This window comes from Cryptomeria japonica, chromosome 2 (genome assembly GCF_030272615.1).
Source record: "Cryptomeria japonica chromosome 2, Sugi_1.0, whole genome shotgun sequence".
Lineage (NCBI taxonomy): Eukaryota > Viridiplantae > Streptophyta > Pinopsida > Cupressales > Cupressaceae > Cryptomeria > Cryptomeria japonica.
In genome coordinates, this window is record NC_081406.1 from 321,283,280 (window position 1) to 321,300,714 (window position 17,435).

Sequence of the window (17,435 nt, forward strand, 5' to 3'; positions counted from 1 at the left end):
ACGTCTTATCTTCAGTCGTGATGTTGTATTTGATGAAGACAGAGGATTCTTTCAGTCCCCTTCTTTTGAGCAGTGTTCAGAGGATCAGCCTCATAGTGTTCTTATTCCATTAGGTTCGCCTGATGGGAGGGATGATGCAGAATCTGTTTTCGATGATGCACTACCTGAATTCCCTCCGGAGAATAATCCTCCTCCTGCTGCTCCTGTTCCTGCTCCTGAGCCTCTTCCAGCTCCTCCAGATGTTAGCACTTCTACTCTCCGGCCTAAATGGTGGGCCAAGACCATTGGTGATCTCAGGGATACTGAGCTCATTGAGGGTAGAACCTCCCGTAATAAGAGCAAACAGCAACATACAGTCAATTTTGCTCTCATGGCTAACATACACAGTGTTTTTGAGCCTCAGACATATTCAGAGGCTAAAGGTATACCTGAGTGGGAACAGGCTATGGAAGCTGAGTTCCAGAGTCTTCAGAAGAATCACACTTGGGCCCTTTCTGATCTTCCTTCAGGGAAGAAGCCCATTAGCTGCAAATGGGTGTACAAAGTAAAATACAAAGCTGATGGAACCCTAGACAAGTATAAGGCTCGTCTTGTTGCTCGTGGGTTCTCACAAAAAGAAGGCATTGACTACGAGGAGACTTTTGCTCCTACAACCAAAATGAGTACCATACGGCTTGTTCTTGCCTTGGCAGCCCAGTTCAGTTGGAAAGTCCATCAGATGGACGTCAAGAGTGCTTTTTTGAATGGTGACTTACAGGAAGAAGTCTACATGACGCAACCCCCAGGATTCAAGGTTGCTGGTCAAGAACAGAAGGTTTGTAGACTAGTCAAAGCACTCTATGGTCTGAAACAAGCTCCTCGGGCTTGGTACATGAAAATTGATAAGTACCTAACAGATCATGGTTTTCAGCTGAGTCCATCTGATGCAAACCTGTATATCAAGCATACTAGTAATGATGTTCTGTTTGTGGTTGTCTATGTAGATGACTTAATCATTACTGGCAGTTCAGCACATTTGATCACTGGGATCAAACAGGATTTGTGCCGCACCTTTGATATGACAGATTTGGGACTTCTACATTACTGCTTAGGAGTTGAAGTTTGGCAGACTGAAAACAGTATCTTTCTCTCTCAGTCCAAGTATGCCAGAAGTCTTGTGGACAGGTTCAGAATGGAGGATTGCAAACCTGCCTCTACTCCTATGGAACCCGGGCTCAAACTTTCAGCACAGTCATCTTCACCAGTTGTGGATGAATCTTTGTTCAGGCAACTAGTGGGCAGTCTCATCTATCTTACTGCCACTAGACCTGACATCGGTTTTGCAGTGAGCTACATTTCACGCTTCATGACAGCTCCCAAGGCTGATCATTGGATAGCAGCGAAGCGTGTGCTGCGTTATGTGAGTGGCACTCCTGATTATGGACTTCTGTACACTCAGAGTTCTGATCCTATACTCAGTGGCTACACAGATTCTGATTGGGCAGGTTCGGTTGATGACCGTAAGTCTACAGTAGTGTATGTATTTAGTTTGGGATCTGGTGCTGTCACATGGACTAGTAAGAAGCAGCAGGCAGTGGCTCTCTCCTCGATAGAAGCAGAGTATCGGGGAGCAGTTAAGGCATCTTGTGAGGCGGTTTGGCTTCGACGAATGCTTGCGGATATGCATGTCTCCCAGGCAGGTCCTACTCCCTTGTTCTGTGATAATCAGGGAGTGCTCAAACTCGCCAAGAATCCAGTCTTCCATGAAAGAACCAAGCATGTGGAAACTCATTATCACTATATTCGACAGCTGGTTGAAGACGGATCCATCCAGTTGTTGTATGTTCCTACCTCAGAGCAGCCAGTAGACATCTTCACCAAGCCCCTTGGTCCTGATAAATTTGTAAAATTCAGGGGGTCTATAGGTGTAGTTAATAGATTGAGCATTAAGGGAGGGTATTAGAATATTAAAATAATGTTAATTTTAGTATTAATGCTCAATAGTGTATATTCTATTCTAGTTAGATCGTCTACGATCTTCTCAGCAGTTTCTTATTAGAAACTTGCTATTCTTGTAAATATTCTTGTATTATTTATGAGCGTCTTGCTCATTCTGTTAATTAATCAATTCTTTGAAATCCATATGCTTCTGCATTTGTTTTATTACTCTTCTCCCTTTTATATCTCATGTTTGAGAGAGTCACAACTTTTTATTCCATGTCTATTGATCATTCATTAACTTAATTTAATTTTAATTATATTAAATATTTAATTATATTCTTTTATATTTTAATTTTAATTTAATTTTTATTCTTGTGAATTTTAATTTTATTATTATTATTATTTGCCAATAAATTCTATTTCGAAGTGGGGACATTACACATTATTGATATCACTAAAACATTTATCCCTTTAGAGGACCTACTCTTAGCTGAGCAGCCTTGTAGCAATGCTAAAGGTTTACCTTTATGATCAAGATTCCAGCAAATAGACTTGTAAGAATGCAAATAATTATTAGCACAGTCAAAGACATCACCATTTCATACATTATTTTTTGCCAATTCCCAGGCCTTCCAAATACCTAAATGCATTAGACACTGCAGGAACTACTGGGTATTTGCAAGTCAACAATTCATAGAAAGGAAGCATTTTCCTGGTTATTCTTGGTTAGGAACAAGAAGTTGAATATTGTTTCTTACAAGGACCTCCCATGGTTCATTGCCTTCCAAAACTTTAAGGATCCATTTAATAACAAGAGCTATTCTATGCCTCCTTAAGTCTTTCAAACCTAAAACACCTTGCAATTTGTCAAGACAACACCATTCCCAATTGATAGAGTGTTTTTTCTTTTTCCCTTTGTCATCATACCACGGAAAGCTCCTAATTTTATTTTGAATATCATTAATTTGATAACTATTAAAGAGCCAAATAGAAGAGTAGTATAGATTGTATGAAGATAATTTTTTTTAAATAGCTGGATCTACCAGCCAAGGATAAAAATTGTCTATCATATATCCTTTAAACAAGGATTAATTGCAAAGGTGATCCCTATATACCTAACTTGTTTGGTGGGCCCTCCCCACAAGTAGTCATATTTGGCAAACCAATCGGGGGTTTCCTTCCAGTTGAGCATGGTGGATTTGCCATTTGATAATTTTGCACCTGAGGCAAAGTATAACATGTTCAGCTTTTGCATGAGATTTTCCATATTTTCCTCCTTAAGTTTCACAAATAGGGTAGTGTCATCAGCAAACTGGATATTTAGGAGGTCTTCATTATTAGGAAGAGAAAGACTCTTTATCTTAGGGGTCAGTGAAAACTCCTTCAAAATGTAGAAAATAGCATCAGATGTTATAACAAATAGGGCAGGGGCAAGAGGGCATCCCTGGCTTATGGACCTCTCCAAGGCCAAGACCTCTGATAAGGACTCATTGACCTCAATCTAAATGTGGAAACAACCATATTTTAGAGGACAATGTGACTTCTATTAATTTCTGTAAAAATGACATTTTGCTAGTCACCATCATTTCATTTTGTATTGGTTGGTTTTCTGTCTTTTGACCCCCTATTCAGTGTTCGATATCTCTTTCTTGGTCAACTAACATGCAGAATACTTTTGCTCTTTTCCATCGCAATGTTGCATTTTTCCAATTATAATTTGAGCAGAAATGCCAAATGACGATCTCAGCATTTTTCAAGCTAACATTCCATGTCAAACATGTATGAATACACATTAGATCAGAAAATAAATATTTTTCATAATATTTAAAAATATTAAGCTTGTACATGTTTTGATGGTGTTAAAGAATTTTCATTATTGATTTCTCATTCTCAGGGCTATTAAAACAATGAAAAATCAGTCTGCGTCCACTATGCTTTCCAGTCTTCGTCTAGCTAATGGAGAGATGATTATTGATGTTGATGGTACTGTAACTACTCAGCCTGTTCTCCAGCATGTAGGTGTCTCTGCGTGGCCTGGTGAGTTATATAACCGCATTTCCTTCTCAGATTACCTTTTTTTGATAATGCATGCGTGTTTATCAAATCAATTACTGTGTTGCAGGACGGTTGACATTGACTGACCATGCCCTTTATTTTGAAGCCTTGGGCATTGTGTCATATGATAAGGCAAAAAAGTATGATTTATCATCTGATTTGAAGCAGGTTGTTAAACCTGACTTGACGGGACCATGGGGTGCACGCTTATTTGACAAGGCTGTTATGTATAAATCAATATCTTTGTAAGTCATTGCTGCTGAACATTTTGCATCTCATTTTTGTTTTTCTGAGAGGCTGCAATGCTTTGAAATATTCCATTACCTGCCAGATTCTTTGAATGATTGCAAATTACAGCTTGCCTGTTTAATTAAACTTTAAAGTTCATTCGCAGACCTGAACCAGTCGTCATGGAGTTTCCAGAACTTACAGGACATTCACGCCGTGACTATTGGCTGGCCATTCTTCAAGAGATTCTGTGTGTGCATCAGTTCATTCGAAAGTTTCATCTTGAAGGTGTTGGACGGGCAGAAGCCATTTCAAAGTCTGTTTTAGGCATTTTACGCCTTCGTGCAATCCGTGAAGCATTTCATATTCTGCCACCTCACCCTGAAAGACTTCTTACATTTAATCTAGCAGAGAAACTTCCTGGAGGGGACCTGATTTTAGAAGCATTGTCAGATCTCTTACCCTCAGTGGATGCACGAAGTCCAAGAAATAATGAAGTACATATTAGTAAAAATATGGATAAAAGTGGGCTCCATTCGACCTCGGCTTTGTCCACACTGTCCAGTTTAGGATTCACCTTTTCAAAGGTCTCTGGTGCAACTGATGAAACAGGACTTCCTGTTGGTGAAGTTCTTGTTGGCGAGTTGACACCTTTAGAGAGGGCGGTTATGCAATCAAGGAGCAGCTTTGAAAAGGTTGAACTAGCACAGGCCACAATACAAGGAGTGAAAGTAGAGGGCATTGACACAAATGCAGCTGTAATGAAGGTTTGTTGTCTTGTTTTGTGTTGCAGCCTCTAACATAATCTGTTGTGCCCTTGTGCTATATCTATGTTCATTTGCATTAGACATGAATTGTTTTGATTTGGATGTAATTTATGCTTTCTTGGGGAGGTTGTATTGCATCTTAAAATCTTTTCATGCTCTGAGATTGACTACTCTTTATTTGATATTGAAGGTTTGTTGTCCGTTTTAGTATTGGAGCCTTGAACATCATCTGTTGTGGCTGTTTTCTATATTGATGTTCATTTCCATCAGATATGGATGATTTTGAGAATGATTGTATAGTTGTTTTTTTGGACAACTTCTTATGCTCTTTTACCTTAAGACATTCATGCTTCGAGATTAACTATTTGTTTCATTTGTTAGAAATTTATTGCAATTCTTATTCTACACACAGACATGCATGTATGCAAGTTACTGGGTGACAATATAAGGTTGTGTGTTGAGTTAAACACAAGACAACCTGTTTTAATAATAATGCAGTTTTCCTGTGAGAATGTTATGTATACATAGTAACAGCTGTGCTCTATCCTCGTTTCTTATGATAACTGAAAGAACACAGCTCTTGCAAGATAAATGCATAAAAAATGTGAACTTGTGAAATCAATCTAAAAAATTTAATTTATTTATAAGTTATTGCTTATAAGGAGAGATAAATTCAAAGATAAGAAAATAAAGTCATTCATGAAATAATTTTTTATATCGAGACTGACTTTTTTAAGACTTTACAAGTTCCAAACCAAGTCACACAAAAAGAGTCAAATGGGCTTTATTTGTGAGTTCGGCCTAGTCAATACGATAATCTCTAAGTTTTTAGTGTCTGGTGTGTTAGTGTTTTATAGCTGCAGCAAGTATTTCCATAGGCAAGTCAGCCAGATTATTTCCAAGGCAAGTTGGCCTATGTATCATCTCCATAAGAATAAATAAATAAGGCAGGTTGGCCTAATCATGTTTTTATATTCAGGTTGGCCCTAGAAGAAAGGTCACCTTGCTTGTATATATAGGAGAAGGTGTCTCCTCATTTGATAATCAATTCAATTCATTTCAAATTCGCATCTTCTAGCAGTAGCAGCAGGTTCGCCCTTCAAGTGTAGCAGATTTGACTCGAGGAGAAGAGCTATATATTTTGTATTCAAGAAATTGCACCAGATATAAGTGCAGATCCATTGTATTGTATTTGGCCTTTCTAGCGCTTGATATTATTCTGATTTATAAGAGAATATCTTGCTGGGTTTTTCTCCCTCGAGTAGGAGGGTTTTCCCAGGGTAAAATACTTGTTCATTGTTCTAAGAGTTGTGTTTTTCTGCTTATTACATTTCTGATCTGAAAAGCTAACATGGTGAGTGTTTGGAATAGACTCTCTGACATTAGCACAATGAAAATTTAACATAGATATTTTTCAATTCCAAACCCGAGTTTGAGTAAAAGCAAAAAAGATGTAAACAATCTGAGTTGCAACAGTGACATAAATTTCTCATTCTTTTTTCGTTCTTTTTAAAAATCTGTGTTGCAGAAAACTCACAGCCTAGTTGAGAGGATAATCTGCAAGCTTTTAGCGAGTCTGGCAAGGTTTTGAAATAGGCTATCTGACACTAGCACAATGAAAGTTTAAAACAGATGTTTTTCCAATCCAATTCTGAGAGCCAAAAAACATTTATGCAGTCTGAGTTGCAATAGTGATATAAATTTTCTCATTCTTCTTTTTAGATATCTATCTTTGGTGTCACAGAAAATTCACAGCCTAGTTGACAGGATAATCTGCAAGCTTTTAGTGAGTTTAGCGAGTTTTTGAAATAGCTCTCCGACGTTAGCCCAATGAAGGTTCAAAATAGATATTTTTCAAATCCAAATCTGAGAGCGAAAAATACATTTATGCAGTCTGAGTTGCAACAGGGATTTAATTCTCTCTTTCTTCTTTTCTCGTAATATTCCTTTTAAGTTTTAGGAATGTATCTGTGGTGTCTTAGAAAATTCATTAGGCTTCATTTGGGGCTTACTTTTTAGGGCTCAAATCTTGCTTTTATGATATTCTCTTCATGGATATTGAAGCAACATGCTTGCAAATACTTTTTCCATGAACTGAGTTTATGACAGAGAAAAACATTGAAAATTATTTTATCATGACTCATACTTATGATAATATTAGTCAATGTCACATCCTTTAAAGTTATCTCATTGGATTACGACTCTGATAAAATGACAGAACAAATAAAATCCTCTCTTACACACAATCGAACATATGTCCCTTCTCTAAGGTCACCAATTTGTTTTTGGAATTTTCAATGATTACTCAACCGAATTTGCCTTCATATATATTGTGTATTCACAATAGTTTAATATAACATGCAGCATATCTCGGTAATTTGTCTATTCTGAAACACAAATAAAATGACAATCAATCAAAGAAATCCTACTTGTAAGGTACATATTACCACTTGTCATTTCTTTTCAATTAATTTATTAGCACTAACTTATAGTCATTTCTTGTCACAACAGTTCCTCACATGCTAAAATATCAACTAGAACTTATTGTCTAGTTTTTAGTTTCCCTATGGACATTTGTCCACTTTAAATTATGGCATTGAGTATTACTATTGCTTAATAAATTATTTCAACTTAAAAGTGATAGTTTCCTAACCCAATCAACCCTAATAGTAAGGGCAACTTTATTTCATAAGCTTACGTTCTACATCCAATATTAAAAAAAACTTACGTTCTTATTCAAAAAAAGGTAATGCCATGATAACACACCGAATCCCTAGACTTGATCTAATTCCAAAAACCAGGCTTATTCCCTGAATATTGTTAGGAAAATGGTGTTTCAAGCTTGCATTTACATAAGGTTACTATTTATAGTATGTTTACATTTGAGCATGGATTGGTCTGAAATTTTCCCCCAAGATCATGTCTTGATTTGAAGATATTAAAGTTTTTGTTTTGGAAAGTTTTAAAGTCAATTTTGAAGGACTTAGATTTTGCAGATGGACCTGAAAGTGGCCATAATGAGCACAACAAGTTATAGTTTGATAGAGCATTTCATGAGCTTGCTAGTGCTTCAAATGTTTTGTTAATTAGACACCTTGATCAAAAGTTATGGCCTCCAAAAGTTGGGTCTCTCGAAATGGGAAACATATAAATGTGTTGGACACATAAATGAATTGTAAAAGGGAGTTACACGTGTTGGTGTGTGTTTTGACACATCATAGGGGATTTTGGATTGGAGTTAAGTTCGGTGCCGCTTTATTGGGTGGTTTAAGCTCAGAGTTTGGTAATATTGTTTGACGGTTTCATGTATTGTATCTCCTATATATTAGGTGTGTGAGATGAAGGTTGTGTGTAAGTCTTATAACTGCTGAGTTACCTTTAGATCTTTGGATGGTGACACTCTTGTGAGAAGTTAGTTCTGCAAGTATATTGTATTTTGTTGTTGATATTTGAATAATATATTGGGCGGCTTTTGGAGCATTGGTTTTTTTTATTGAAAGGGTTTTCCCCATGTAAATCATTGTGTTGTGGTATGCATGTTATTTATTTTTATTTTTGTTAAGCTTCCTTAATTGTTATAAAGATTTGAAAAGATTTGCATAACCCTCCTCTCAAGGTTAGCGTTAGAAGTTGGTTTGCTATCTTAATTTCCTTTCAGGTGGTATTAGAGCTTGATCATCTTTGGTTTTCGTTGTGGGTTATTTGGTTTTTTTTGAATTAATCCAATTTCGAAAGGGAGTTTGTGCAGAAAATGCTTTGTGATCTTGTTGTAGGAATTTTCAGATGGGAAGTTTGTTAGGGAGAATAGAGGTGGAGAAATTTTCTGAAAATAATTTTGAGACGTGGAAGCTGAAGATGGAGGATTTGTTAATAGATTGAGATATGTGGGATGTCATTCATGAGAATGCCTTCAAATGTATAGATCCTATTGCAGCTGTAAATGATGTTATTCATCGTAAAGCCAAGGGTCTAATCAGATTGTGCTTGGCAGACTCTTTTTTAATCAATGTCTATGAAGAGTTCTCTGCAAAGAAGCTATGGAAGAAACTTGGTGAGATGTATCAAGTCAAATTTTTAATGGACAAGATTTTCTTGAGAAAGAAATTATATTCCTTGAGAATGGAAGAGGGTGGGCGTATTATAAACCACTTAGAAGAATTTAATATTTTGGTGTCTTAATTGGCATTTGTTATTTGTTGGTGTCAAGATGGATGAGGAGGGGAAATGTCAGATCTTGCTTTGTTCTTTTGTTGATTCGTGGGATTTCCTTGTGATGGTTATTGATCGTCTTTTTGTTATTTAGAAGATCGAAGATGTGGTAGGTTCTTTTCTTTCTAAAGAGATAATGAGGAAGGTATCCATCAATGCCAAGGAGGCCCTAAGTGTTCGTTGAAGACCTAAGGAAGAAGACAAGAAGAATGAGAAGCGTAATAAATTCAAGTCGAAGGGGAGATCCAAATCTCTTGGAAAGTCCAAAGTTATTTGCTAGAATTGTGGTAAGTTTGGACACTTTGTAAGGAGTGCAAAGAAGAAATTGTGAAAGGATACAAGCTTTGGGACCCTGTTGTATAAAAGGTGATACATAGTAGAAGTGTTATTTTTAGAGAAACAAACTCTCTTGTTACATTGCAGCGAAAACAAACTAAACGGAAGATGTGATTCAACTTACCTCTATGCCTGAAAAAGTTGAATCGAGATCCCTAGATAGACAAGAAGTTGTGGAGAGCTCATCTAGCTATGAATTGTCAAAAGAGGAGGAAAAACTTCCAACTTAGCTTGTTCAAAGATCTAGAAGGCATAGACAACCACCTGAAAGGTATTCACCTGATAATTGGAGATGTGTTTTTGCTTTGAATACTAGCATAGGTGAACCTAGATCTATAGAAGAGGCATTAAGTATGAATGATGCAAAATCTTGGAAAATTGCTATGGATGAAGAAATGACAACTTAAAAAAAAGAATGATACATGGGATCTTGTATCATTGCTTGAAGGACGAAAACTTGTTGGTTGCAAGTGAGTGTTTGAGAAGAAGATTCGCTTAGATGGAGGTATTAAGAAGTATAAAGCAAGGTTGGTTGCCAAAGGCTACTCTCAAGTTGAGCATTTTGATTATGGTGAGATGTTTTCTTGTGTTGCAAAAATCTATTGCAAAAATGTCATTCATTACACTTTTGTTTTCTATTGCCACTGCTTATGATTTAGAGGTTGAGTAAATGGATGTGAAAACTGTTTTCCTTCATGGTGATTTGGAGGAGGATATTTATATGACACAACCATAGAACTACATGGTAAAAGGTAAATTAGATTTCACATTATTGTTATAGTTATGTGTTGATTTGGGGTTCGAGTGTTCTAAAATAGATTATTGTGTTAATTATAAATCTGTTGGTGAATATTTCTTATACATTTCATTATATGTTGATAATATGTTATTCATTGGTAAAGGGAAAGGTATGCTTTCAAAACAAGTCTCAACTTGTTGCTAAAATTGAAATGAAAGATCTTGGTGTAGCTAAGCATATTCTTGGGATGGAAATTAGAAGAGATAGAGTGAGTAGAAAGCTATGGCTAGTTCAGAGTAAGTATGTGAATTTAGTTTATAGAGGTTTACCATGCATGATTGTAGACCATTATGTGTTTTTTTTACAGTTGGAACGAAGTTATTTGCTTCAAATTGTCTTATATCCCTATTTGAGATGGAGGACATGAATAGAATGCCTTATTAGAGTGCAGTTGGAAGTTTGATGTATGCTATGGTTTGCACTAGACTAGACATTGCCCGAACAATGGGGGTTCTTTCCAGATTTATGTCTAATTCTGATAGAGTTCTTCAGAATGTAGATAAAAGAGTCTTCAAATATTTGAAGGGTACATTAGAGTATTCCTTGCTTTATCATGGCAATTTGATAGGAGATGAGATTTACCTTGATATTCATGGTCATGTGGATTCAAACTGGGTAGGTGATATTGGTAGCATAAGATCCACCAATGCTTATATGTCTACATTATTTGGTGGTGCAATCAATTGGATGAGTAAGCGACAGGCTATGGTTGCTTTGTTCACTATTGAAGTTGAGTATATGGTAGCTACTCATGCTTGTAAAGAAGCCATTTGGCTTGAGAGATTGTGTTCAGATATTGGAATAAAACAAGGTGTAGTGACAGTTTATTGTGACAGTCATAATGCGATTTGACTAGCTAAGAACTTGACATTTTATGCCAGGACGAAGCACTTTGACGTTCATTATTATTTTTTCATAGATATGGTCAAGGATAAGCTGGTTAAGGTAGATACTTTGATGAATGTCGTAGATTCCTTAACTAATGGTATGAGTAGAGAGAAGTTCAGATGGTGTTCAAAATCTATGGGCTTCATGGCCCCTAGCAATTAAATTGTGTAGATACTTCCTTTGTTCTTGCAAGGTGTTCGACAAGTGGGAGAATGTTAGGAAAATAACGTCTCAACTTTGCATTTACATAAGGTTACTATTTATAGTAAGTTTACATTTGAGTATGGATTGGTTCAAAATTTTTCCTAAAGCTATGGATTGGCTAAATAAGCATGCCGATAAATTTTCATTGCAAGTTCATGTCTAGATTTGAAAATACGATAGTGGCCATGACTAGCCTAGCAAGTTAGAGCTTGATAGAGCACTTCTCGAGTTTATCAGGGCTTTGAACGGTTCGTCAATTAGATACCTGAATCAAAAGTTTTGGCTTGTAGAAGTTGGGTCTCCTGAAATGGGAAATATAAAACGTGTTGGACACTTAAATGAGCTGTAAAAGAGAGTTACACATGTTGGTGTGTGTTTTGACACATAATAGGGCATCTTGGATTGGAGATAAGTTGGGCGTCACTTTATTGGGTGGTTTTAGCTCATGGTTTTGTAATATTGTTTGATGGTTTCATGTATTAAATCTTCTATATATTAGGTGCGTGAGATGGAGGTTGTGTGTAAGAGTATTATAATTGTTGAGTTACCTTTGTATCTCTAGATGGTGATACTCCCATAAGAAGTTTGCTTTGCAAGTATATTGTATTTTGTTGTTGATTTCTGAATAGTATATTGGACAACTTTTGGAGTGTGGGATTTTTCTTCCGAAAGGGTTTTCCCCACTTAAATCACTGTATTGTGGTGTACATGCTATATGTGTTTATTTCTATTAAGTTTTTGTAATCCTTTTAAAGATTGGAAAAGTTTTGCAAAACCTTTCTCTCAAGGTAAGTGTAGGAAGTTGTTCTGCTACTTTAACTTCTTTTCAAGTACTACCTATTTTGGCCAGCCTTCAAATATCAACATTACGGAATTAGAGGATTTTCTATAGTCCAGCTACACAATAATAGAAAAACTTGTATTTCCGTGTCTATATAAGTCTTATATAAGGGTATTAATAAGTCCTATGTTTTCAAGGTATATATTTTTATGAATATTCTTCTATTTTCAAAGGAGACATACAAATTCTGTAAGCATTAAAGATGAAGAATACTAAACCATAGTAAACACGACCTATCCTTTGACCAAAAGAAACAATATCCATCTTTATCTTCCTTCAAATATTCTATCTAAGTTCTTCATTCATTCCATAGTAGATTTAAAACAACATAGGTCATCAATATGATATATTTTCCACAAATATAATTAATAACATATAATTTTATGAAATTGTTGTACATACTGCTTGGTATGATGATCCCGAGGTAAGATAGCTTCAACTTTATGTGTTTAATACATGGCATAAGCACTACTCTACATTTATCCTCACATATATTTAATCCATATATAAATCTCCACATCATACATTATAATCATTAATCCTATTCGACCATATATTTATTATTACTTGTGTTACCTACTCACTTATACTTACATAATTATATAACAATATCCGTGTCACCTATCTACATGCATCTTTGTTCCTACTTGTTGTCATGCATATAGGCCACTAACTACATATTATCTCATATACACAAACACATTTATTTTGACAACATATTTTTACATACCTATATTTAGACAGTCTTATTTTCAAATTCACCATACCATATACACAACAGCTTACCTCAAATGATAATAATATCTTGCTGCCTTGTAATGTAGTTACCAGGAGACGTGTTTCTGACCCCTTGGGATGTGTCCTGGGAACAAAGATGCACCCAAACACAGGAAACTCAGTGAAAAGAATTCAGACGTCTCCTCTTGTCTCCTGTGGAAAATGAGATGTCTCCCGTGGAAAAAAGAAGAAAAGACAACTTTTTTTGACTAAAACATGACAATTAAAACCTTAAAAAGGTCGATTGTTGTTTTGATGCCAAAAAAGACTAATTTATATCTAGACATGGGATGCATGTTATTTTTTTCCTGAGCATTTTTATTTTTCTTACCATCATGCGATCTCCTTCTATAGGCATGGGAAGTCTTTCAGTGCAGGTCGACTGGATTTATTAAATTATATTAAAAAAATGGCATCTCCAAGTACCCCCCCGTCTCCTATTTTGAAAAGTACCTGTAATAGTACCGGTATCAGTGTCCCATACCTGGACCAGTACCGGTCTCCTCGTAACTATGCCTTGTAACCTCTACTCCTTTCCTCACTTTACATAATTTTAACCTGTCACTCTACACTAAAATCTCTTGTTAAATGGGATAAGGTCAACTTAAAATTTTGATAGTATCACTATTTTACAGCGAAAATTGTTGAAATATAGCCATACAGTTATTCTAAATTTTTAATCATATTTTACAGAAAAAATGCTCAAATGGCCATACAGTCTTGCTAAAGTTTAAATCATATTTTATTGCAAAAATGTTTTGATGCAGCCATACAGTCTTCGTAAAATATTAATTGTATCTTATGGAAAAAATGTTTAAATGCAACCATGTGGTCACAGCAGTACAACCATCAAATTTAGCCCCTGCTCAGGCCCATTTATTTGTCGTTTTACAACAAATGAACAAAATTAGGGAAAAGCTTCAGTCCTTTTAGGCAAGAAACATGGTGGTTCATCTCCATCCTCTCCCTACTCCACTTTTTTAGAATAAACAAACTTACACAAACTATAAATAATAAACTTAGTTTTACCAAGAACATTTTATCCCATGGAATGACAGATCCAGTAGATGCAACCTCAGCATGAACAGCAGCAATAGAGCGGTGAACTTGGAAGAGTATAGGCAAATTTTGAATGTCATTGGAGACTGAACCCCAGCCATTGCTTCCCATAAGTCAAGACAACTTTGAATTTATCTGGAAAGAAAAATCAATCCTCAAGAGGGGAGAACCAGCGTCCTATCACATGCATTAGAATTTAGAGCTTACAAATGTGGTGCCCATGAAGGGATAAAATTTATCAAGAAAGGATTCCAGTCCACCATGTATAGATACGCTCCTGATGACTGAATGATACATTAATACCAGAATCTATCAATCAAACCATAAAGGTAAATGCATAGTTAAGCCTCACACTGAGGTGCCGAGATGTCAGTGAGGCTTTCCAACACCCAAGCCCTCTTCTGTGGCATTTGCCATACATTCCACAACCACCAAACTTAATGCTTTTTGCTACACCAATTGTGCCCAAGATAAAAGATTTCTAATCACTCATTATGATGTCCAAAATAAGGGGAATAAGAGTCAAAAGTGGTGGCCAAGGAATGGTAAAATAATCAGCACACAGGCTCCCAGGTTAGAGGGATTTCAGGAGCAATGTGGTTCTTAAACAGGAGATTATGTCATCCACATAAGGCAGAAGAAATACCATTGTGTAACCCCTTCAAATATCAGAACATTGATCCATAAATCACAACATTCAAGCCTCCCAAAACTCGGAATCTTGCACTATGGGAACTATGTCAGTTGGCCCCCTCCAGCATGGTGGCCTCTTTCTCCCTTTTTTTTAAAACATTTACACACCAAACACATTTAATTGACTATTCCTTAACTTGATTATGGGAAGATTTTTGCTCACCCTATTTTATTGCCTGTCAGATCTGCAGCAAACTTAAGTCAATGATTTTTATATTTTATTTTTATGGGTCTATTTCAATGTGCTGATGTTCCCAAAATTTATATTTTGAATTTAATAGATTCACCCACTTCTACCAACGGCCTGATTCTCATAGTCCATTCATCCCTGGTATCCCTCTTCATGAACTTAGGTAGATAGATTAATGCTTACCTTTTATATTTTACATGATTAAGGATGTAAGAATTCTTCGTGTTTATAACTAAATCCATAGATGGACTACTCGCCGAAAACTCGGCGAGTTTCAAAAACTCGCCGAGTTTTTGAGCCTGGCAAGTAGTAATGACTTATACTCGCAAGGAAAACTTGCCGAGTTTTTGGCAAAAACTCGCGGAGTTTTTGGCGAGTTTCGCTGAGTTAGCATAATAGCCGAAAACGGCAAAAAATACATGCATTTTTTGTTTTTCGATGTGGTTTTGGGCTGAGAAGGGGGAAACTCACTTGGAAGGGCCATGCCGAGAGCCCACTATGCCCTCAAGTAATCGCTGAGTTTTTTGGTCTGTCCATCAGGATTCATATATGGAATATAACATTTAAGTATAACTTATACTTTAAGTTATATTCCATATATACTGTCAGGATGTTTGAGAGTGGTTTCAGACCTCCACGAGTTATAATGCAAAATCTAGTTTTTGGAGGATTCTTCAATTTTCCAGACTTAGTCAAATTTCAGGATCTTTCGGTGATGCCCCTTGACCCCAACTTGGGGGTGCTGCCCCCAAACCTGCATCGAAAAATATAGGGGGAAACTGCGCTGATGGAAGTAGGGAAAATTTAACCTCCGAGTCTGATTAGGCTCCATATAACAACATAATTAGCATTGAAGAAATCCTGGTATTATACATTTTAGAGTTGAAAGTTTGAAACTATGAGTATGAATGATGAAATTTCAAATATGATGAAAGTTTGAAACTAGTTTTAGCTAGAGCTAGGAAGAGGAAGCTGTATTTACTTTTGGTTTTACAAAAACTATTTACTATTTTGCTTCCAGCCATCAGCATTTCTCATGAGGATGCGATTTTGTAGACACTTTGCATTTAAATATATCTAGAATCAGCTTGTTTCTTTTGTGTTATCATTTATTGACTCATTGGATGCATCTTCTCATTAAATTTTGCAATAAAATGCATTTTTTATTAAAATTAAGCATGTTTTTACATTGCCGAGTTTTTCGCGGAGTTTTTCCCGAGTTTTCGCCAAGTTTTTTTCTGAGGGGCTTGGCGAGTCGAGCCGAGTCGCGAGTAGTTCAACTATGACTAAATCATTTCCAAAAATACATATGTAAGTGTAGATAATCATTTTGACATATAAATACCTACAGACGATCACACAATATTGTACTCAATCAACTAAAATTATCCTTAGTAATAATGAGTGCAAATGAGGGGTATTACAAAACAACCTAAAAACTCATTCACATTGACAACAAATCTGGTACAGAATTGCATCGGATAAGTTTTATTATGAAATCAGAAAAAAATCAGAAAACGAATTTATGAGACTTAGTCAAACCAATTATGAAATTACAAATATCAATTGTGCAGAATTATTACATGAAATAAGGGAATGAATTGATTTGATGTATGAAATACCAACCATGCAAGTCTGCTGGGTCTAATGAGTCGGTTGACTTGACCAGTTAAAATGCACAAACATCCCTGTAAGATTAGTCTGGGAGAAGGGAGAATGAAAGACAAATTACTTGCTATCCATCCAAGGACAACTCCTTAGTTCTTCCATATCCAACAAAGACCAAAGATTCAAGAACTTCTCCTCAGTCGGGTTTACTCTGATCCTTTGATCTGCGAAAGTGCAGATTGATGATTTAATCATGCATGGGCTACTGAATGTAGTGCATATGGATCTCATCATGTAGTTCACCGGAATGTAAGCAATGTGAATATCAGTCAAATTGCTGCACCGAAGGGCAAGCAATGTGAATGGCACTCTAGTTGTTGCACTGAATGGTACTTAGTAGATACTTTTGTGGAATCTAAACTTTGAAAGAGTTTGTTGAATCTCCTTTGCAGTGCAAAAGTGCCACAGTGGCTCAGCTTGGTTGAAGAAATTGTGATCATAGTTGGTTTCATACTAGACAAACTGATAGGATCTGAACCAAGCTGATGAATGTAACACACAGTGGATTACCAATTGTCAACATTGCTGGTCCTATTGAAGTTTGTATGAACACACTAGTAAGAATGAGTACCCACGGTGACTCGATGCTGAATCTGTAAGTGACCCAAAGATATTGGAGAATCCTCTTTTCTGAATTCTACTAGTTCCCAGGTGAAACTAGGCCAACAGAAAAGGTAAGATTGGGCTGAATGCAAGTCAAGCATATAGATTGGGATGATGTACACCGAGCTAGAAGCTTGACTCCTGACTGAAAGGGTGAGGGGAATGGTTTGTAATCATGCATGCAAAATCTGTGAAGAA

The 17,435-nt window shown here is 36.2% G+C and overlaps 1 protein-coding gene across 1 annotated transcript in view; it reads left to right on the forward strand.

Moving 5' to 3' along the window:
* LOC131027209 (uncharacterized) overlaps positions 1-17,435 on the forward strand; it is a 147,174-nt gene that overhangs the window by 56,270 nt on the left and 73,469 nt on the right. Inside the window, exons 4-6 of the mRNA XM_057957214.2 lie at positions 3,815-3,957; positions 4,043-4,220; positions 4,370-4,970. Of these exons, the coding sequence (XP_057813197.1) occupies positions 3,815-3,957; positions 4,043-4,220; positions 4,370-4,970 (922 nt within the window). The remainder of the gene's footprint in view (positions 1-3,814; positions 3,958-4,042; positions 4,221-4,369; positions 4,971-17,435) is intronic.